General features: G+C 44.1%; 2 protein-coding genes across 4 annotated transcripts; one reads left to right on the forward strand and one right to left on the reverse strand.

Moving 5' to 3' along the window:
- The first annotated feature begins 174 nt into the window (after nt 1-174).
- Nucleotides 175-13,213, forward strand: MED17 (mediator complex subunit 17). 2 transcript variants are annotated; one of them, XM_042862633.1, is made up of 12 exons: nt 175-423; nt 1,457-1,623; nt 2,073-2,292; nt 4,228-4,364; nt 4,483-4,567; nt 5,074-5,226; nt 5,952-6,082; nt 6,767-6,951; nt 7,349-7,486; nt 8,529-8,646; nt 9,894-10,053; nt 12,848-13,213. In XM_042862633.1, the coding sequence occupies exons 1-12, from the start codon at nt 192-194 to the stop codon at nt 13,051-13,053; spliced, it is 1,932 nt and encodes a 643-aa protein (XP_042718567.1). In that variant the 5' UTR covers nt 175-191; the 3' UTR covers nt 13,054-13,213. The 2 variants fall into 2 exon arrangements, with proteins under 2 accessions (XP_042718567.1, XP_042718568.1); XM_042862634.1 differs by lacking the exon at nt 12,848-13,213 and adding an exon at nt 11,942-12,744.
- On the reverse strand, nt 12,735-21,584 carry VSTM5 (V-set and transmembrane domain containing 5). 2 transcript variants are annotated; one of them, XM_042862638.1, is made up of 5 exons: nt 21,437-21,584; nt 19,106-19,435; nt 18,869-19,006; nt 17,960-18,084; nt 12,735-13,132 (listed from the first exon to the last, which is right to left on the reverse strand). In XM_042862638.1, the coding sequence occupies exons 1-4, from the start codon at nt 21,519-21,521 to the stop codon at nt 18,041-18,043; spliced, it is 597 nt and encodes a 198-aa protein (XP_042718572.1). In that variant the 5' UTR covers nt 21,522-21,584; the 3' UTR covers nt 12,735-13,132; nt 17,960-18,040. The 2 variants fall into 2 exon arrangements, with proteins under 2 accessions (XP_042718572.1, XP_042718573.1); XM_042862639.1 differs by lacking the exon at nt 12,735-13,132 and adding an exon at nt 17,120-17,443.
- Between the last annotated feature and the right edge of the window lie 281 nt (nt 21,585-21,865).

A 21,865-nucleotide genomic window follows, 5' to 3' on the forward strand; every position in this document is an offset into this window, starting at 1 on the left:
AGGAGTGAATTTGCGTTCAGCATGCAGAACAAACCCGCTGCCAAAGAAAACGCGCACGCTGCCATCGGGGCCGCGCCCTAGCGCGTTCCCGTGAAGCCGGCCCCGCCTGAGCGCCGCTTCCGGAAACAGCCGAGCGCGCTCGGTTCGCGGCTCCGCCCGGCACCCGTAGGAGGCGAGGAGGGCGCGCCAAGATGGCGGGAGTGCCGGCGGTGCGCATCAGCATCGAGTCGGCGTGCGAGAAACAGGTGCAGGAGGTGGGGCTGGATGGCAGCGAGACCTACCTGCAGCCCCTCTCCATGTCCCAGAACCTGGCGCGCCTGGCTCAGCGCATCGACTTCAGCCAGGGCTCCGGCTCCGAGGAGGACGAGCCGGGCTCGGCGGGCCGCGCCTGGGCCGAGCCGAGCGAGGCGGAGGATGAGGAAGGTGGGGGCGGCCGGGCCGGGCGGTGTAGCTGCCGGAGGCCTTCGGGGTGGGGGTGCGCGGACTGCGGCCGCTGCGGCTGCTCTGTGCGTACCCGGAGGGCGGCGGGGTCGGGCCGGGAGCGCCTCGTGGGGTTCCCCTGAGCCTGGTGCAGGGTGTGTGTCTGCGGCATGGCAAACACCGCTATCTCTGTAAGGATAGAGCACTGCCCTGCTGGGAACGGCTTGGGGGTGTTGGTGGATGGGAAGCTGGACGTGAGCCAGCAGTGTGTCCTAGCTGCCCAGAGAGCCATACGTATCCTGGGCAGCCAGAGCAGCACAGCCAGCAGGGCGAGGGAGATGATCCTGCCCCTCTGCTCTGTGCTGTGAGGCCTCATCTGGAGCACTGAGTCCAGATGTGGAGTCCTCAATATAGCAGAGACGTGGAGCTGTTGGAGCGCATCCAGAGGAGGGCCACAAAAATGCTCCAAGTGATGGAACAACTTTCCTATGAGGACAGGCTGAGAGAGCTGGGGTGTGCAGCCTGGAGATGAGAAGGCTGTGGGGAGACCTGACAGCAGCCTTTCAGTATCTAAAGGGGGGCTGTAAGAAAGGAAGGGTCAGGCTCTTTAGCAGGGTCTGTTGTGACAGAATAAGGGGAAATGGTTTCAAACTAAAAGAGTGAAATTTAGGCTGGATATAAGAAAGAACTATTTTTACAATAAGGATGGTAAGGCACTGGAACACATTGTCCAGGGAGATGGAGATGGCTCTGGTGACCCTCAAGGTCAGGCTGAACTTGGCTCTGAGCAATCTGTTGTAGCTGTAGGGGTCCCGTGGAAGGGCAGTTGGACTAGATGACCATTAAAGGTCTCTTCCAACTCAAATGATTCTAAAATACTTCTGACAGAGGCCTAGAAAACACCTTGGGAAAAGGGAGATAAGATAAACCCATGTATCACGTTGTGTTTTATGCTTTTGTGGCAGGTTTGTAAAACGATAGGGTGTAAGACTCGTTCTCAAAACATACCTTGTGTCTGTATTTGTTTTGTTTTCAGGGTTGGTGAAGTTTCAGCCGTCCCTCTGGCCTTGGGACTCAGTGAGAAACAACTTAAGAAGTGCCCTGACTGAAATGTGTGTGCTGTATGATGTTCTCAGCATCGTTAAGGATAAAAAGTTCATGACTCTGGATCCAGTGGTGCAGGATCCTCCTCCTGCCAAGCAGGTTCGTTGCAGCTTATGCATTGCCTGTGTGTTTATACTGAAGGTTTTGTTACACTGAGGCTTTTCTGTGTGAGTGATAAGTACAAAAACTGGTAGTGTTCCACATGGTGTCTTCATCCTGTGCTCTATGGGTGAGTAGGAGGGCTCAGAGTGGGAAAGGATGCTGAGCTCAGTGGCTTCTTGGAGTTGTAAATCAAAGTGCTTCTTGTGGCCATATAATACTGATGTGAAAGTAATTCTGAATAGGCTACTCAGCATCCAGCAAAAGCTCCCTCACTGTCAGCACAGTGTCAGAAGCTGAAGCATTGTTGCCTCTGTGGAGCGCTGCTCAGCAGCAGCTAAAACATTGTTGTATTATTAACATTATTTCTTTCCCAAAGCCAAAACACAGCATCATACAAGACACAGCAGAAACCATGACATGTTTGTTGGGTTTCATTTTCCTCCTAGAATCCTCAGTTTCTACAGCTGATTTCAAAAAAGAAGTCATTAGCAGGTGCAGCTCAGATCCTGCTAAAAGGAGCAGAAAGATTATCCAAATCAGTTGCAGAAAACCAGGAAAATAAGCGACAAAGAGACTTCAACTCAGAACTACTGAGACTGAGACAGCACTGGAAGCTGAGAAAAGTGGGAGACAAAATTCTTGGTGATCTGAGCTACAGAAGTGCAGGTATGCAGTAGGGTGTTATGCCTTTACTTAGAAATGAATATTAAGATTTTACATAGAGTGTTTTAAGCTGAAAAAAACAGATGGAGTATGTTTAATAATACATATCAGTTAATAACACATAATTATGAGACAGAATTGTAAGAGAACACCTGTTTTATTATCAGGGAAAATATCCCACCATCCTTAACCTAGAAAGTGATTTTAAAGGCAAGAAGAGTTTCAGTAAAGATTGCTTTACAGAACAGTTCTATACTGGCTGACAAGTAGGCCTTATAGACAAAAGCCCATGAAGCATTTTCTTAAATTGAGGAGTCTCTTTTCTGAACACAGATTCGTAGGCATCTATACTGATTATTTTGGGCACCTGTTGTTGCAGTGAAGGTGGGTAGAGATTTAGAGCTGCTCATCTTCCATTAATGAAGAAGCCGTAGCTCTGACTCTCCTTGAGTCTCACCAAAGCCATATGGCAGGTGCTGCCCTTGGGTCACAACAAACGCATTGCAGCAATACAGGTGTGGGAAAGAGCAGCTGGGAAGTTGCTTGGCAGAAAAGGACCTGGGATGCTGGTTAGAAAATGTCTGGATGTGAGCCAGCAGTGTGCCTTAGTGGCCAAGAAGGCCCATAGCATCCTGGCCCACATCAGAAACTGTGCTGCCAGCAGAGCTAGGGAAAGGATTGCCCCTTCCATGCTGCATTGGTGAGACCATACCTTGAGTACTGGGTTCAGTTTTGGGCCTTTCGCTACAAGAAGGATGTGGAGTTGCTCAGATGTGTACAGAGAAGAGTAACAAAGTTGGAGGGACTAGAAAATGAGAATAATGAGGAGTGGCTGAGGGAGGTGGACTTGTGTAGTCTGGAGAATAGAAGGTTGAGAGGAAACCTCAGTGCTCCCTACAACTACCTAGACAGTAGTTTTGGGGGACTTGATAGATGAAAAACTTAACGTGAGCCAGCAGTGTGCCCTTGCAGCTGGGAAAGCAAATGGTATCCTGGGCTTCATCAGAAGAGGGATGTCCAGCAGGGACAGGGAGGTGATTGTCCCCCTCTACTCTGCTCTTGTGAGGCCCCATCTGCAGTACTGTGACCAGGTCTGGAGCCCCCAGTACAAAAAAGACAGAGAGCTGTTGGAGAGGGTCCAGAGGAGGGCCTCAAAGATGATCAGGGGGCTGGAGCACCTCCCCTACAAAGACAGGATGAGGATGCTGGGCTTGTTCAGCCTGGAGAAAAGAAGGCTGCAGGGTGACCTCATTGCAGCCTTTCAATACCTCAAGGGAATCTACAAACAAGAGGGGACTCAACTCTTTGAGAGGGTAGATAACTGTAGGACAAGGGGAAATGGTTTTAAGTTGAGGGAGGAAAGATTTAAGTTGGATGCCAGGGGGAAATTGTTTACTATGAGAGTGGTGAGGTGCTGGAACAGCTGCCCAGAGAGGTTATGGATGTCCCATCCATGGAGGTGTTCAAGGCCAGGTTGGATGGGACCCTGTGCAGCCTGGTCTAGTATTAAATGGGGAGGTTGGTGGCCCTGCATGCGACCGGGGGGTTGGAGTGTCACAATCCTTGAGGGCCCTTACAACCCAGGCTGTTCTGTGATTCTGTGCTTACAGCAAGGAGAGTGTTGGTCTCTTTTCTTAGGTGACAAGCAATAAGGTGCAAGGAAATGGTCTCAAGTTGTGTCAGGAGAAATTAGATTGGATACTAGGAAGAGTTTCTTCATGAAGGGAGTAGTTTAAGGTTGGAAAGGCTGCCTGGGGAGGTGGTGGTGTCCCCATGTGGAGATGTGTAACAGATATGTGGACATGTACCAAGGGACATGGTTTAGTGATGGGACTTGGTAGATCAGATTAATGACTGGACTTGATGATCCTGAAGATCTTTTCCAACTTGGATGATTTTAGGGTTCTACTACATGTGTCTTTGTTCTTCTTTGATTAGGCTCCCTTTTCCTTCATCATGGCACGTTTGAGGTGATTAAAAACACTGACATTGACCTGGATAAAAAGATACCTGAGGATTACTGTCCTTTGGATGTTCAAATCCCAAGTGATTTAGAGGGATCAGCCTATATAAAGGTTTGCCAGAAAATTCAATACAAAAGCATGGGTTTTATGCTATTTGCATGCTTGCAACAAAGAGTAAACTTCAGGTAACCTTTTTCTTTTTTTTTTTTTTCCTTCTTTTTCTACATAGGTTTCTATTCAGAAACAAGCTCCAGACATTGGTGACCTTGGGACAGTCAATCTCTTTAAAAGACCCATGCCAAAATCAAAACCAGGTATGTTATTTTCTGGGTGTGTTCTCAAGAAATAGGTGATATTTAATTTGAAAATTCTCACATAAAGCTTTAAAGAAGAGTGGACAAGAATATTCTTATTTAATCCAAATAAATTCTGAGAAATACTCAATTTGTAGAAGAATCATAGAATGGTGTGGGTTGAAAAGGACCACAGTGATCCCCTAGTTCTGACCCCCTGCTATGTGCAGGGTCACCAACCACCAGACCAGGCTGCCCAGAGCCACAGCCAGCCCGGCCTTGAATGCCTGCAGGCATGGGGCATCCACAGCCTCCTTGGGCAGCCTGTTCCAGTGCGTCACCACCCTCTGAGTGAAAAACTCCCTCCTAATATCTAACCTAAACCTCCCCTGTCTCAGTTTAAAACCATTAATACCACCTTACTACTCCAGTGATGGCATTCAGGGCAACTACTGTAGAATATCTGGTATCTGAACAGAAAAGCAGCCTCTCTTTACTTTTCTGAAGACGTGAATTTATATTTTCAGGTACCCCGCACTGGCAGACAAAACTGGAAACTGCACAGAATGTTCTCTTGTGTAAAGAAATCTTTGCTCAGCTGTCACGAGAAGCTGTTCAAATTAAATCACAAATTCCTCACATTGTTGTGAAAAATCAGATCATCTCTCAGCCTTTCCCAGGTAGGATTACTTGTTAAATACAGACTGAAATTCTGTTTTATGAGACTTTTTCTTTTTTTTTTTTTTTTTTTTTTAGTTTAAGAAACAAAGCAAAGTGTTAACCTTGCTTTTCAAAGATTATGAAAAACAGAGTTTCCCAAATTTTTACTTGCTAATTATAGTAAAATTCACTAACACACTTTATTTTCTAACTTACTCATATTTTATTATACAGACTCTGGGTTTTGTCAGTAGTACTTAACATTGTTTTGTCAACTGTAGTGATAGGTACATGTTTTGGAGCTTTGCAAAGATCACTGCTTCATGTAGGTGAAACTTCAGAGGAGAGTTAATGGGTTATCTGTGGAACTAAGGGTGATGCTCTTCAATGGGGGCAATTAGAGAAGATGAAGATGGGTCAGAGCTGCTGAATTCATACAAGGGATGCGCAACTACTTAGGAAGAAACCTTTTCCTTTTTCTTTCTTTCCTCTGTGTGTGGGTTTGAGTCGTAGAAATAGGTATGAAATCAACCTGTTGAGGTAGTAGTTGGCCTGACAACACTTCAGTGAACACTGTTACCTGCTTTTGCTGCTGTGCTCTCCATCATTTGATTTCTACATTTTTTTTCTCTGAGATAGTGAATGTTGGTTGTAAAGCTGATGTCTGTATAAAGTCAAGAATAAGTTCTCAACAGCCTGCTTGGAAACTGTGTCCTTATTATTAAATAAAACCTGCTTTGCACAGGTTTGCAGTTGTCTATTTCTCTGTGTCACTCTTCCAATGACAAAAAATCACAGAAGTCTGCTTCGGAAAAACAGAATCCTGAGGATCATCTCTATGTTCTGGAACATAATTTGCATCAACTTATCAGAGAGGTAATGCATTCATAGTCCATGATTGGAGGGGGCTCTTTTTGGCTTTTGCTTGGACTTATGCACTGCTGTAATGACAGATGGCCACTAGAGGCCAGTAAATTTCTGTCCATTTCTGTGAAGCAACCTGCTGGTCAGGTTTACTGTGCGGTGGTGACTAAGGAGTTCCACCTGTGCTTTAATGGCACACTGGTTCTGAACCAAAGCTTAAACCTGGCTGCTCACTCGGGAAAAGCCATGCAAGGGTGTTTTCAGTCCAGCTCCTCAGTTTCCCTTTTCTACCTCTGTGTGTAATTAGTGTTTATCAAGTACTTAATGATTTGAGTATTGATTTGGATTATACTTCTACAAAAAAAGATCAATAAATGTCTGCAGTAACTTTGCTTCACTTGAGGTCTGATCACTGCTTCAGTGCTTCAGATTGTCATGTAATTGAATGGGAAGACCTGGGGAAATAGGTAGAGATGTGCTCCCTCCCTGAACAGAGAAAGTGCAGATGTCTCAGCAGTTGTGAAAGCGTGTTCCAGAAAGTGTTCCTATCCATAGGACGTGGCTCCAGAAGCCATGAAGTCATGTAAAAAAGGGAACAGTTTTAAGATTTGATGTGAATCAGCGTATTCAGAGTATGTGTATTAAATCTTGCAGTTGTGTTATTTGGTCACTTTCTCTTTTAACAATTGTTTGCAGTGTCACAAGCAAACTTTGAGCTCCACAGTGATGCCACATCCAGCAAGTGCCCCTTTTGGCCACAAGAGAATGAGGCTAGCGGGGCCACAGGCTTTTGATAAAAATGAAATCAGTTCTTTGCAGTCAAACGAAGGACTTCTGGAAAAGATCATAAAACAGGCAAAACACATCTTTCTGAGGCGCAGGTGGGTCACGAGCTGTGTGATGAAATGGGTCATTATGGAAAACAGGATTTTTGTCAGTGTTCAGTTTCTACTTCTTTGTTTAAGTACTGAGAAGGATAACGATGTATGATCACACAATACTTGGCCAGAGAAATCTGAATTTTTCCTTTTAGTGAGGTCTGTGACAGCTGTGATGGAGGCTGCTGATTGTTATACTTTTTAATGTTCTTTGCTGAGCAGCTGATGCTGAATAATACTGCAGCAATACTTCTGCAGAATATATGTGAAACAGACACAGTAAACAGCCATGCTTAATTTGCAGCTAGAATTTTGAAGTACATCGACTCATTTCCTTTAAAGAAGATAACAGCACAAATCAGCAATGTTATTTTGAGTGGAATGTCTCTTTTTCCTCTAGAACTGCTCGAACCATTGACAGTCTGGCTAGTCGTATAGAGGATCCTCAGATTCAGGCCCACTGGTCAAATATAAATGATGTTTATGAATCCAGTGTTAAAGTTCTAATAACTTCTCAAGGGTATGAACAGATATGCAAGTAAGTATGAAAACATTTGCATCTTTCTATTTGTAAACTGGCATTGCAGTAGCATGGCATATACAAGTAGTGTGTTGCAATTGTCATAGAGTCAAAGAATGTCCTGGGTTGAAAAGGACCACAATGATCATCTAGTTTCAACCCCCAATTTTAGATTTGCTGTAAAACAGAAAGCTAGGGGCCTGTTTTTGTGTACAACTGTTGTGTTTTTCTGAGTGGTGAGAAGGAACAGCTACCTCCTCACCCACTTTACAGTGCATTTAATGTTGAAACTTAGTAAGTAGTTATCTAGCACAGTTTCCTTCAGGGAAAGGTTCGAAGGGGAAAGTGGTTCTTTAGGACAGAGGTGTATGGAGATAGCTGAATATAGAGTGTTTCTGTACATGCTTGCCTTTAAGCTTCCAATCTGGGCATGGAGAGCTAGTCAGTGCTCTGCCCTAGCTTGATTACAGAGGCACTGAAATGTGAAGCTCATGTAATTTATGTTATTACTGTATTGTCACTGAAGTATGAGACTTCAGGTAGTGGAAACGAATGTCTATGTGCTGACCATTGGTGCGTTCACTGATAGGTATGGGTGGGTGAGCTGTTTGCCTTAGCACCCTCTGGCCTTTTTGAGCAGTTCTCTTTGGCTCTGTCCACACTGGTGCAGTTTGCAGTCTCTCTTCCAGAGTACCTCTGCTGCTTAAGTCTTGACAGCAGGATAGAACCATTCCTTAGTAAATTTTCCCCTGTCTTCTGGAAAGAAATGGGCACAGGGGCAGGGAGGGGGCTGTGAGGTACCTCAGGACTTGAACAAGCAGCGGACCAGCTCTGGGAATGTGCCATGGAATACATTTGCCCTGCATTATAGAGGGGGACGTTGTGGTGAATGATGTAACTGAGATGTTTGAAGTTGGTATTGTATTCCACAGGCTTTGCCCTATCCTTATCTTAGAGTTCTTATCAAGTAATCAGAAGAATTCTGTGTTCTTAGAACAAACTTCCTATTTTCTGAGGTGTTAAAATGCGTTCTGAATAAATGTGTATCTTGTTTTCAAAGATCCATTCAACTACAGCTCAACATTGGAGTTGAACAAATCAGAGTAGTGCACAGAGATGGAAGAGTTATTACACTGTCTCATCAAGAGCAAGAGCTGCAGGATTTCCTTTTATCTCAGGTATACTTGTATACTTTGTTCTTCCTTTTCTTCTGGTATTTTGGGGAACAGAAGTGAAAATCTCACCTTTGTCTGTGTAGAAAACATTAGAAAACTTGAAATGAAGTTATTGCCTACGGGAAAGGTGGATAACTGGATTTTCCAGTATGTTTGTATAGTGAATTTAGCAACTGCTATAAAATGTAATACCAGGTCACTAGCAGCAATCAGTTTTTTGCCCTTCCATTAGAAATACTACTGATAGTGATACTCATTATCAGGGCTATAGGTTTGTTGCTGACTTCAGAACCAGCCAGTGAGAGCAGGTTCTCATAAACCTGGGGGAATGGGGAAACAGGTATTCAATATATTAAACTTACTGTAACCAAATCCAATCTAGAGATCTTAATGAGCCCGAAATTATTGTCATTTCAGCACTGTGTTGTCAATGATTGCTTTGCAGCAACCATTATTAAATCAGCTGGTATTTGAACTGAGGCTTGTTAATTGCATGGAGCAAGCTGCTGGTTCTGTTCAGAAGTGACAGTCTCCCTAATACACGTTGCAAATAGTCACAATACAGGTCTGTAGTAACGGTGCTTGGCCTGGTGCAGTTGCATCAAACTCCACAAGGCAAAGAGAACAAGTTGAAACAGATTCTACTGATGGTATCTCTTCATGAAGATGTGGTTTTAGACTTTCAGAGAACTGCTAACAGTGCTGGGTTATTCTTTGCAACAAGTGTTACTTTTTGATGCGGAAAAACATTCTCTTCTAATCTTGTAAGTTGTTGAAGTTCAAAGCTTAAAGCCCTTGAGCATTAATGGAGATAATCGTGTGCCAGAGAACCTTGGCCTTTATTTGAGCTTGCATTGTTAATACATATTTGCAAAGGTATTTTAGATATCTTACAGCAACGATCTCTGTCCAAGAGAAGATATTATTTCAAAATCCTTTTCATAACAGTTGGGTTATTTTTTTCTTAATTGAAAGCAGTACTTGAAAAAGTCATCTGGCTGAGTGGTGTGTTTGATGTAGTGGTTGCCTCTGCCTTCAAAGCTATCCTGACATACATGACATGTTTTGGGGTTTGTTGTTTTTTTTTTAAACAACCACCACCACCAAAAGAACAAAAACAAAGAAAAGAAGCCCAAACAACAACAAAACCACTCAAAAAACCCATAGTAGAACCCAGTTATAGTTCCTCTGTATTTCATTTTGTGGTGTGCTAATACTGATGAGAAGATGAACCTCTTGTCACCTTTCAGATGTCGCAGCACCAAGTCCATGCAGTTCAGCAGCTTGCAAAAGTTATGGGATGGCACGTGCTGAGCTTCAGCAATCACGTTGGCCTGGGGCCAGTGGAGAGTATTGGCAATGCATCTGCAATAACTGTAGCATCGCCAAATGGAGACTATGCCATTTCAGGTAATGCTTCCTATTTCAAATGTGTACAGAATTCTTAAGTTCTAAAGGGTTTTTAAGCTTTCCTCTAAAATCAGTCTCCAGGATTTTTTAGAACAATGACAACTTAGAGCAAAATATTCTAGAAATGATCTCTTGTGTGTGGAATTGGCACCTAAAGCGAATGAGTACTTTGCCAAGTAGCCATTTAGTTATTAAACCAGGTTTGACTTAGACAAGCATGAAAATAATTCTTAGAACTGGCACAGAAAGAACAGATTGCAGAAACCATTGTGATCTTGAGAGGAGGGAATAAGGCAAACAACAGGATCACAACCCTGGGCTTAAGGAGCACAGGGTTTTCTGTAGGGATCTGCTTGGATGAATCACCTGGGATGCTGTTCTATGAAGAGACAGAGGAGTCCAGAAGAGCTGGTTGGTGGTGGTTGTTTTTTCCAACGATCACCTCTTTCAGGTCAGGGATAATCATTTGCATGTGCACCAAGTTGTGCAAGGTGTCAGAAGATCTGTGTGAACAAGGAGTTCGTGATTCAACTCGGATGAAAAAGGCCACAAAAAACAGAAGCAGGTGACCTGAGAATATGATAGAGATGCTGCTTAAGAATTCAAGTATGGGAATAGGAAAGCTAAAGTGCATCTGGGATTGAATTTGGTGTGGGACATACAGAGTAGTAAAGAGCTTCAGTCAGTACGTCAACAGCAAAAGAGAGCCTAGGGAAAGCCTGGGCCTGCTGCTAAGTGGGGACAGGACCTGGTAGCTCAGAACATGAAGAAGGCTAGAGCACCTGATGTCCTCTTTCCTTTGGTCTTAAGACTGACCTTCAGAAATCCCATGTCCCCATGATATGGATCCGGACTTAACCTGACCCTCCTTACTGAGGTTAAAGGATAATTCTGTGAGTCTAGAACAAAGAAGGATGTAGGATGTTTGTGTGAGCGCTGAAGGACCTGGTCAGTGTCACTGCAAATTCACTCTTGATGATCCGTTAAAGGTCCTGTTGATCAGGAGAGATTCCTGAAGACAGGAAGAAGGCCTGTGTCATATATTAAAGAAGGAGAATGGGAAACTCCAATCTGGTCAGCCTCACTGCAGTTACTAAAAAGGTGAAGGGGTAAAAAAAATAGCAGTTTCCCAACATATTAAGGACATAAGATGATTGGGAGTAGCTGACATCAATTTATGAAGGGGAAATTACGTTCAATCAGTCCAAAAGCTTTTTACAGTGAGATAACTAATTCAATAAGTGAGGGGAGAACAATGGACGTTTTCTATTTTAGCAGGATTTTTGAGACTGTATGCCAACATCCCCCTTGATTGACAGAGTGATGGAATAGGAGCTAGGCTGGCTGGATTGCCAGGCTTAAAAGGTTGTGATCCTCAGCCATGAAATCCAGCTGGATGCAAGTGTGGTATAACCCTGAGTTCAGTACTGGGACCATGGCTGCATAGAGCAGCTGGATGCTGGTGATAGAAAAATGGATGCTGGTGATACAAAAATGAGAAGTAGCTGATAATGTGATAATATGTGTGCTGCCATCCTAAGACTTGAACACATTGAGAACTGGGCTGGCAGGAACCTCTGGGTGTTCAGTAAAGGGCAGTGCTAAGTCCCACACATGGGGAGGAGAGTACAGGAGAGGCAGAACATGCTGGAGTGATTCCAACAAACAGCCACAAGGAGCATCGTGGGACTGGAGCACCTCTCCTGTGAGGAAGGGCTGAAGGAGTTAGGACTGTTCAGCCTGGAGAAGAGGAGGCTGAGGGGTGACATCATTAGCGTCCATAAATACCTGAAGGGAAGAGTGCAGTGAGAATGAAGCCAGGTTCTTTTCAGTGGCACCCAGCCATGGGCACAAACTGATACAAGGAAATTTCATTTAATCATAATAGCCTTTTTCACTGTGAGGATGGTTGGACCCAGGTTGCCCCAAGAGGCTGCGGAAACCTGACTGGAAATCTTTCTGAACAACCTGCTCTTGAAGACCTTGCTTTGTGCCAGGGGTTTCGACTAGATGAAGACTAGGCTCCTCTGGTCTACATTTTGAAGACTACCTTTCCTAGGCAAAGAACTGGCAGCTGAGGTAGCTTCTGGATCCACACGTGTTAGTTTTGGTTGATGCATGAGTTGTGTGTCCACCTGTGCTTCTCAGATCTGAAGTGGTCATACAGCAGTTCTGATCCGCTGCCACAGGTGTAATGTTTGGGAAAGCTGAGTGTTACCTCCTTAACCAAATAATGAGCCCTCCACCACCAAAAGAAAAGAAATAAATACAACGAAGAAATACAAGCAAAAAAACTGTCACCTAGATTTGGAGAATATCACTCTCTCTCCACCAAACTTGCAGTTTGATGATAACAGCAGTCCTGTCTTCATTCCTCTCCAGAGAGGTATCCAATAGAATAAATATTTAATAGATGCAGCTCATGAAAATTAAAATGTACTTTTTGGAATAGAATGGTAGGGATCACCTTAGAGATAAGACTTAAGTAGGGAAAACAAGAAAACCACCCAACAATTTGATATTATTAAGGCTATTTTTCTTTGCACTTTATGTGAAATATGTATTCTGTGGATTGTTTGTCAAATGTTTCTTTGATTTGCTTTAGCAAAGAGCAGTGCCAACATAAAAACTGTAGTGAAAAAGTGTGAAACCAGCTTACAACATAAATATATGTAAGGCAATTTGTCATTTGTTTCCAGCGTGTTTGGAATTGACTCAACAATAATGTACTGCATACATGAGGGAGGGTATTTAACATGAGTAAAAATACTCATAAAATCTTTGTTCATCACAGTACGTAATGGTCCTGAAAGTGGCAGCAAAGTTATGGTTCAGTTTCCACGGAGTCAGTGCAAAGATCTCCCCAAGGGCGACGTGCTGCAGGACAACAAGTGGAACCATCTTCGAGGGCCCTTCAAGGAAGTCCAGTGGAATAAAATGGAAGGGCGCAACTTTGTGTATAAAATGGAGCTGCTCATGGCAGCCCTGACTCCATGCTGATCATCTCTCAGTCTCCTCGTGGGGGCTTTGAGTCGTTGCTGTGCTGCCTGTGCAACAAAGGATGATTCAGCCTGTGGGGCTACACAAGAAAACAAAACCACATTTATTTCCTGTACATCTGTTGTAGGGTTTATAATAAAGCATTATCAATGATGTGCAATACAGCTTTTTCCAAGAGTTCCTTTCAGCTGTATCTCTGCAGGCTGCTCTACCTAGACCAACATTCCTAAGTGATTATTGTATTTTTCTTCTATAAAATGAAATTCAAGAGTCCTTTGCCTTACGAAAGGTGCCTGCTCAAAATGATACCCTTTCCTTCCCAGCCTCTGCTTTTTTCTGAACAGATTTTTACAAATGTTTCTGATAAAAAGAAAATTCTGACATTTAAGCTGATAAACCTTTTAGTGGCTGATATCCTGAGGAAAGTACCATTGCTTAAAATTCAAGTTACAAGTCTTCAGTGTGTGATGTTCTTGCCTTGGGGTTGAGGGAATACCTCTGCACTGCATTGGTGCGGCTCTGGGTCATGCACTGAATCTCTTGTGGAGAGGCACAGTGGTGTTGAGGGTTGTACAGTCACAGCTTGTGACATGGCTGTAGGTGACTTTATGCAGTATTTGTTACTGCATAATTTCTGTTGTTTGCAAGCTTGTCGAGGAAATGATCTTTATGTCTAAAATTCTCCTGCCAGTTTGAATTTTTGTGTAACTTTTTTGTGTAAATTCATGTCTAGAAAGAACAGACTGGGAAGAGGAAGAGCAGGTAACTCACGTAATAAGCCTTGGATCTCCATAGTCATCCTGTTCTTTGTTTTCTGCCCTGGCATTTGCTGCCATTCAGAAAAATGATAGTTTTCTCTTAGAGGTCAGCTCCCTTGAGGTCTTCAAGAGGTAATTTTGTTTGTTTCTCCTTCTTTGTTGTAATTATAGCTGCCTTGATATTTCTACTAAAGTTTTGCCCAGTTTTCCTTTTGCTTTGTCATTAATGGCTAAAGGTCTCTTTGAAACTGGTCTGTGTAAGCTGGTTAAGATTTTCATCCACATTGTGTTACAAGGTGTGTATATCCATACATACACAGAAAAGAACTTTTTGCACATAGAACATGCTTGAATTAAACACTGTCCTTCTGTAGTGACAGCTGTTCTTTTGCTACGTTCTTGAGCAATATGGAATAGCTGTTAGAAATACCTATTAAGCAACTGTTTTTGGCAAGCTGCTGTTCAGTGTGTATCCAAAGCAGCTATTATACTGTGTTGAAATTTTCCATTGTGGAACATACTGTTATTTCAGTTCCTTGAAGTTCTTACTTATGTGCAACTGGACTGTGGCAGAGAAAGGCATTTCTCATAAGGTGTCTTGGATAATTCATGACATTGAAAAAATAATGGTTGAAAATAGCACACAGGTCTCTTGATCATCTCGGGGTGGGTGAGTCTTACACAACTGCCTGTTCCCATATTGCTTGGCTAGCAGGTTTTGCTCCTTACTGAACAGGGGGTGGCAGTGCAGCTCCCAGCACGTTGTGCACCTGACACAGCACAAAAATCTCACCCAAAATCAGATGCATGTATGAAAAATTAATTAAATGGATCTGTGTACCTCACTGTTTTCAACCTCAACTGACAAGTCTGCATGGAGCAGCAGTCTTTTTGTCAAAGAAGCACTTGGTTACCAAATAATCACTTTGGAGCTATTAAGTTGTCACGCTTGCAGGATTTGTTTCCTTCTGGAGGAAAAAGAAGGATGCAGGGGGATCATTTATCTTGTTTCAGAAGTGCATGGATGTGATGGGCACAGAAAGTTGTTTAGACTTTCAGGCCTAGCTGTTAGTAAAAACTAGGAGCAGGAGCCTGCAGAGTGCCTTTCACAAAAGGAATATTCAATACTGATGGAAAACAGGCTGGTATGACCTCTAAATTGAGACACGAAGTTGGAGCTCTTAGCAGTATGCCTTTAAGCACAAGCTGGGTACGTTTAGAGAGCACTAAGACCTTTATACTTGATTACGAAAGCAGTTTTGTGAACTTGGACATCTCTTTAATTGCAGTTTAAATGCAAAATGCATTAATGTCCTTGATCTCTTGGAATCTTGCAAATATTACCTTTTGCTGCAGTTTTGCATGCAGTTTATAAGTGGAAAATGAATTGCTATTAATTTCTAAGCTTATACTTTTGTAACAGCTTGCAGAAAAATTTTAAATTCTTCAGCCAGCTCGTGTGCAGCAATGGGCTGCCACAGGCATTTCATCCTCACGTTCTTTATATCAATTACTGCAACAAGTAATATTATTGACAAATACCAGTTTCACAGAATTGGGAATAATTTATTGCTGTACCAGTAACCATTTTAAAATGTGGATAAAATTTTTCAGCAAGGAGTTGTCTATGGGAAAAGCAGCGTGCAGTCTAGTTACTGCCTCCTTGTTCCTCTGGCTATCACTATCTAAAAGCATCTAGAGCCAAGGCTGGGTATCTGATGCTGCTGTATCTTTCACCAAGCTCAGAGCTCCAACTATCAATCATAGAATGGCCTGGGTTGAAAGGGCCCTCAAAGATTGTGACGCTCCAACCCCCCTGTCGCATGCAGGGCCACCAACCTCCACATTTAATACTAGACCAGGCTGCACAGGGTCCCATCCAACCTGGCCTTGAACACCTCCATGCATGGGGCATCCATAACCTCTCTGGGCAGACTGTTCCAGCACCTCACCACTCTCATAGTAAATAATTTCCCCCTGGCATCCAACCTAAATCTTTCCTTCCTCAACTTAAAACCATTTCCCCTTGTCCTACAGTTATCTACCCTCTCAAAGAGTTGAGTCCCCTCTTGTTTGTAGGCTCCCTTGAGGTACTGGAAGGCTGCAATGAGGTCACCCTGCAGCCTTCTTTCTCCAGGCTGAACAAGCCCAGCTCCTTCAGCCTGTCTTTGTAGGGGAGGTGCTCCCTTCTGATCATCTTTGAGGCCCTCCTCTGGCCCCTCTCCCAACAGCTCTCTGTCTTTTTTGTACTGGGGGCTCCAGACCTGGTCACAGTACTGCAGATGGGGCCTCACAAGAGCAGAGTAGAGAGGGACAATCACCTCCCTGTCCCTGCTGATGAAGCCCAGGATACCATTTGCTTTCTGAGCTGCAAGAGCACACTGCTGGCTTATGTTAAGGTTTTCATCCACCAGACCCCCTGGTCGTTCTTTGCAGGTCTCTACTATGCTAGCTGGGAACTTCTCTTTGCTTTTACAGTGCACATACACTGTAAGGATTTTCAGTGGTCACCAACTTTCGAGTCAGGGCATTTGTGCCTGCATACATTTTCTGACTTGTCATATTTATTCAAGTAAATGTTTGTAGGCAAGAAATGGTTTTAAATGTCAGCTGCACTTATCATATTTTCTAAGCAACTCTAGATATGTGCTCAGCTTAGCCTATGCACTTTGTTTAAGTTCTAAGATTTGGGAATTAAAAGTAATAAATGGAAATAGGTATGCAGAAATAAAAGTATTACGTATATTACATGAATACCTTTCAGTCCTTCAAACTTAAAGGAAACACTTTCAGCTTCTGTGTCACCTAGGTTTAATTCACTCAGACATGCAGAGGACTGGCAATACATTTTTAGTGTGAAGAACTGGAACAAACTGTTCCTTCGTTGAGCTGTGTTTTATCTGGGATTTTCTTTTATTTTTCAGTTTCTTACTTCCTGGGTGCAGGAAGGAGCAACCAGCTGAATCTAACACCTGAATTAATGAGTGGCTGTAAGGCCCTGTGCACTGCAATGGCCATTCAGTCTGGGGCTGACTTTTCAGAAGTGTTGTGTTCCAAGTGCTTTGGAAAAAGCCTTTGTGGCTTCTATCTGCACTGTTACGCACTTGATAGGAAGTTCTTTGTTTTCATGGATCAAACCTGTGGTACCTCAACTGCTGAGCAATGCTGACCTTGAGAAGAGGGAAACTGTCACCTGAGAGAGGTGGTGGGTTGCCCACGCCTGGAGACACTCAAGGTCAGACAGGATGGGGCTCTGAGCACCTGGTCAAGCTGTAGATGTCCCTGTTCGCTGCAGGAGGGTTGGACCAGACAGCCCTGAAAGGTCCCTTCCAACTCAAACAATTCTATGATTCTACGACTCGTAAAAGCTTTATGAGACAAGTGAGTGAAGTGTGGAAGAGGCAGTAGCAGCAGTTAAGCTCAAAAAGCCATGTGGTATCTGTAGACACAGACTGGCCCTTGGTCACTTACATTTTCAATGTTTTGCCACACTACTGGTGTGGGGTCAGTTTTTTATCTTCCAATCATTTCAGACAGCATCATCTTCAGTGCCTGTGCACAGTTCCTTGTTCGACAGCCTTTCCTAGCAATGTCATAAAATGTGTGTTCACGTCCCTGGGCAGTGTAAACAACTGGAAGCATAAGCAGAGGAACTTTGACCATCTTGGCATTATTTCAATGTCAGATTTGTCTCAGAATTACAGCTTGTGTTCAGAGCTTTGGGAAATTCCTTATGACTGAAAGTAGCAGCATGTGCATGATAAACAGGATTCAACCCTTGCAGTTAATTTTTTAATGTAATATTGTAATTAGACACTAAATTTATTCGTAGGATCATAGAGTGATCTTAAATGCTATTCTGCTTGTAACAGGGGACTTGCTGTAGCCAAAATGCAAGTGTCCTGCAGGAACACTATCATTTTCTTACAGGTAGATATTATTGGTTGGTTGTTTTTAGGAGTGGCAGAGGCTGTGGATTTTATTAGTTAGCCACAAAAATGTGTTTGTGCTCAGCCATGAACACGTACTCTGACTAGCAGAGCTGAAATCGTAACAGGTCAAAACAAGTCCATCAGACACTGCTGATTTCAGGCCCTGTATTAGCAGTGTAAGTCAGGAATTTTTTATGGTAGTCACAAATACTTTACCTTTTAGGTTCCTTCTTGCTTTTCTTGCCAATACTTTCTCCTGAGGTAGAGTTGTTATTTTTGTTATGAGACAGTCCTTGGCTAACACTCAATGGTTTCCAATTCAATTTCTTCAGTTGTACTTGCTGCAAATGAAAGGATGAAATTATTGATTGGCAAGTGGATGGGAAGGTCAGCATTGCAAAATTAACAACTCCATGTTAATAGCTGAGACATTTTTAATTTTAACTCCAGTTTTACTCATCTAGAATTTGCTTTTAAGTACATCTTTTCAAAATATTTGACCACATAATAAGTCCCTCAGAACCCTGAATGTGACAGTAGTTGTCAAGTACAAGACAAAAAGCACTATGGAAAGTGAAACAAAGTCCACAGGGCTCCATGACTTCCAGAGGAGGGCTCTCCTAAGATGGGACTGAAACATAAGTCATTGGATCCTGTTCTGGATGATGACAGAGCAAGTCTCCAGAACTGCAGTATTCCTGAAGTCTGCCAAGGAGTGCACTGAATTCAGACTCTGAAGAACTCTTGCTGCATAGGAAAATTGGCTTTAACTGGAGGAAGGAGAGGCTTTACCCAAACTCTGGCATGGTAAGAACATTTTCAGTAGCTACAGAAGCTCATGAGCTGTGTGTCCACTGTGAAAAAACAGCAGCAGCTAATGATGTAGGGAAGTGTTTTTTGGTTTCTGATATAAAATACAAGGTAGATGTCCTGTGGATCTTTTTCAATTAAATACCTATTATTCAGTTGCCTGTGTTAGTAAAGAGTTAAACAGGATGACTCAGCCAAGCCCTTCCAATTTCGTTTTTCTGTCACCACTTCACACCTTTACAGCTCAAACCATGAGTGAGTTTCTCAGATTTCTCAGATTGGAAAAACGTGTGTCTGGGCTGCATTCTTAGATACCTGTTAGCTTATGTGTCTTCTTCTGGAACAGGTAGAGGGATTTGTTACACAGCCACATGAAGCAGATCAAAATGGCAGATATTGCAGCAAGAAATACAAAGAGAACCACTACGAAATGTAAATCTTCATAGATAATCTCTGCAAAGAGGGCAGAAATGCGTGATGTTACGACATTGCTTATGAGCAGGTTAGTGTTTAAACACAGGGTAAGGCTAAGAAATCCCACGAGTTTCATACCATAAACATTGAGTATGATGGTGCCATAGGTGTTGGTTCCATACTCTTCTGTAACTGTGATAAAATAGTAGCCAGCATCTCTCATGCCCACGTTCAGAAGCTGTATAGAACCATTTTCAAAAGTAGTCACTCTGTCCTTATAGGCGCTGGATATGTTGATGTAATGCCCACTTTTCCACTCCACAATTTTGGTGGTGCCCCAGCTCGACACATGTTTCCACTCCACAGTGGCAATGCCTCTACAGGAGTACTCAACAGAGAGGAGGACATTCTGTGCCACCGTTGCGTTGATGTTGGGCTGTGGGACAATTAACGACACTCCTCCAGGAGCTGAAAGACAAAGGGGGCAATGAGTGCAGGAGGGGTGCAGCACTTGAATATCCTGGGCAGGGTGGGACCTCTTGGGAGGGCACTTCATCCTATCTTAGTGACTTCAGGACAGGAGTTTCTCTCTCTGTTGACCACTGTAGGAATACACATGTCTAACGTAAGACTAAATACATGCTTTATTTGGTTGTAGTCAGAAGAAATGTCTGTGTCTTACAGGACAAGTAACAGCTTGTGTTTCAAGGAAAAAGTGTGGAAGGGTCCTTCTGAGAAGGAAGTGTGAAGCTCTGGTCTTTTGATTACCTCAAATTGAGAAATGGAAATCACATCATGTTCTCATAAACCTCATCCTTAATGTATTTTATCATGTATGGGAAAAGTAGGCACTGCACTTTCTTCATAAGCTCTCAAAGCCCTGCAACCCACAGCCTCCTCAGAGGTAAATGAACTGTCTTTTGGGAACAGTCCAAAGCTCCATCTCTCCTGTGTCCCCAAAGTCAGTACGTTTCACAGTAATGAATTTACAACTCAATTGCCAAGCACTTAACAAACAAACAAAACAGGGATGGCATTTATGATTTCCAAAGTCAATTACAATGTTCCAGTTTATAGGGACTTCAGACAGACCAAGTCAGCCTAATGCCCACACTAAAATGACAACAAACATTCTGACGAAATACAAAACCTGGTTTATTTACCTCATGCCGTGGATCAAGAGTAATGCTTTTGTGTTCACCAGTAACTGGCTTGCCTTTGAAGTTCTATGTTTAAAATGGAAATCTTAATAGCCATGGCCAAAGTAAGCTGTTATATCAACTAATCATCCCCCCAAAGCACGGACTGTAGCAAGCTTAAGTACGTGAAGACTTGGCAAGGACTTCATCATGTTTGCATAATGAGAGGGACAGCAGGCTGCTGGAGATGTCATGAAGGCTTTAAATCAGAAATAATGTGTTAGCAGTGTTTGAGAGAACAGCTACATCAGGACAGCCAGCTATCTGCCAGTGCAGATAAATCACATCATCAGAGGGATCTTCTTGCACCAACTTCCAGGCAAAAATGTATACGAAAAAGTAATTATCACACACTTCCCACTAATGTGATTATGGAGCTGCTCATAACTGCTGAACAGAATGGATCATTTGGTTTAATGTGTAACTGCAATAACCCTACTTGCATGGGGGTTTTCCTGCATGAGGATTTGGAAGAACACCAAACATTTGAGTTTCAATGGGCACACGTCCTTTTTGAGTTAATGGCACGTTAGTGATACTTGGCGAGAGGCTGGGTTTCCTGCCTGCAGAAATCAAACCAGACCAAAGGCAGATAAAGCACGGGGGGGCTTTTCCTGGTTCAGCTCCCCCACCCTCAGTAGCAGTAGCCTGACTGCTGCTGCCGAGCTGGAACAGCAGTAGGACCTCAGCTCTTCCCAGGACACTGCTGCTGGGATTCTCCCTCCATGGGTTCTCGCCATGCCCTCCCACAGCACCTCTCGGCCAGGGTGCTCGCCTTCAGCCTGTCTTCCCCAGAGACAGAGCAGGCCAGGGAAAGGGCTTTGTGACAGTAAGACAAACAGATGGGAGCTCCTGGTAACCGCTGCAAACCGCTCTCATTGTTTTCAGTTCCCTGCGTTTATTTAAAGGCCTTTTGCTCTGTTTCTGACCAGAGCTGAGCTGACAGTCTCTCTGCAGTGCCTTCTAATGCCGGGATAAAGGCAGTTCTTTTGCATATATGACTGCAAGGTAAAGGTTAAAAAGATACGCCCTTCCACTGAACTATCTGCAAATACCTGAACTCCCCATGCAGCCCACGAGCCAAACGCAGCACCGCAAGATCTGAACACCGACAAATATTTGTGACACGCGGTCCTGCCGGTTGGACCCCAAGAGAAACGCGGCAGCCCGCACAGCAAACGTCGCACCCAGCGCCCGCAAGCGGCCACGGCGCGGCCAAGGGCGACGGGCGCACGCAGGAGGAAGAAGGAAGGGGAGCGGACGCACTTACTCTGCAGAGCCCAGCCGGCCGCCAGGCAGAGGGTGACGGTCCCCACGATGGCACCGCGTCTCCGACAGCCCCGCACAAATCTCATCGGAGAGCGGCCGCGGCGCCGGCATTGACCCCGCCGGGCGGGGCCCGCGAGAACGGGCTGCGGCCTCCTCCTCCCCTCCGACCCTTCCCCGCGCCTCTCCTCCCTGCCCCGACACGATCGCGGGATGCAATTGGCCGCCAAGGGAGCCGCGTGGGAGAGCCCGAGCTGGAAGGGGAGGTTGTGGCCGGGTGGGGGTCGGCTCTGCTCGCACGTAACAGCGATAGGACGAGAGGGAATGGCCTTCAGTTGCGCTAGGAGAGGCTCGGGTTGGGTATTAGAAGCATTTCTTCTCGGTAAGGGCGGTGAGGCGCTGGCACGGGCGGCTCAGGGAGGGGTGGAGTCAC

This window comes from Lagopus leucura, unplaced genomic scaffold (assembly GCF_019238085.1).
Source record: "Lagopus leucura isolate 7727_CA_CO unplaced genomic scaffold, USGS_WTPT01 Super-Scaffold_702, whole genome shotgun sequence".
In the NCBI taxonomy this organism is placed as follows: domain Eukaryota; kingdom Metazoa; phylum Chordata; class Aves; order Galliformes; family Phasianidae; genus Lagopus; species Lagopus leucura.

Bases quoted from the DNA above. Each gene is read 5' to 3' on its own strand.
- MED17 (XM_042862633.1), top strand. From the start codon at position 192: ATGGCGGGAGTGCCGGCGGTGCGCATCAGCATCGAGTCGGCGTGCGAG. The intron at 2,293-4,227 runs GTATGCAGTAGG...TTCTTTGATTAG, and splicing joins TCTGAGCTACAGAAGTGCAG to GCTCCCTTTTCCTTCATCAT. The intron at 8,647-9,893 runs GTATACTTGTAT...GTCACCTTTCAG, and splicing joins AGGATTTCCTTTTATCTCAG to ATGTCGCAGCACCAAGTCCA.
- VSTM5 (XM_042862638.1), bottom strand. From the start codon at position 21,521: ATGAGATTTGTGCGGGGCTGTCGGAGACGCGGTGCCATCGTGGGGACC. The intron at 19,007-19,105 runs GTATGAAACTCG...CCCTCTTTGCAG, and splicing joins CATCATACTCAATGTTTATG to AGATTATCTATGAAGATTTA. The intron at 18,085-18,868 runs GTATCTAAGAAT...TTTCATTTGCAG, and splicing joins GAAGACACATAAGCTAACAG to CAAGTACAACTGAAGAAATT.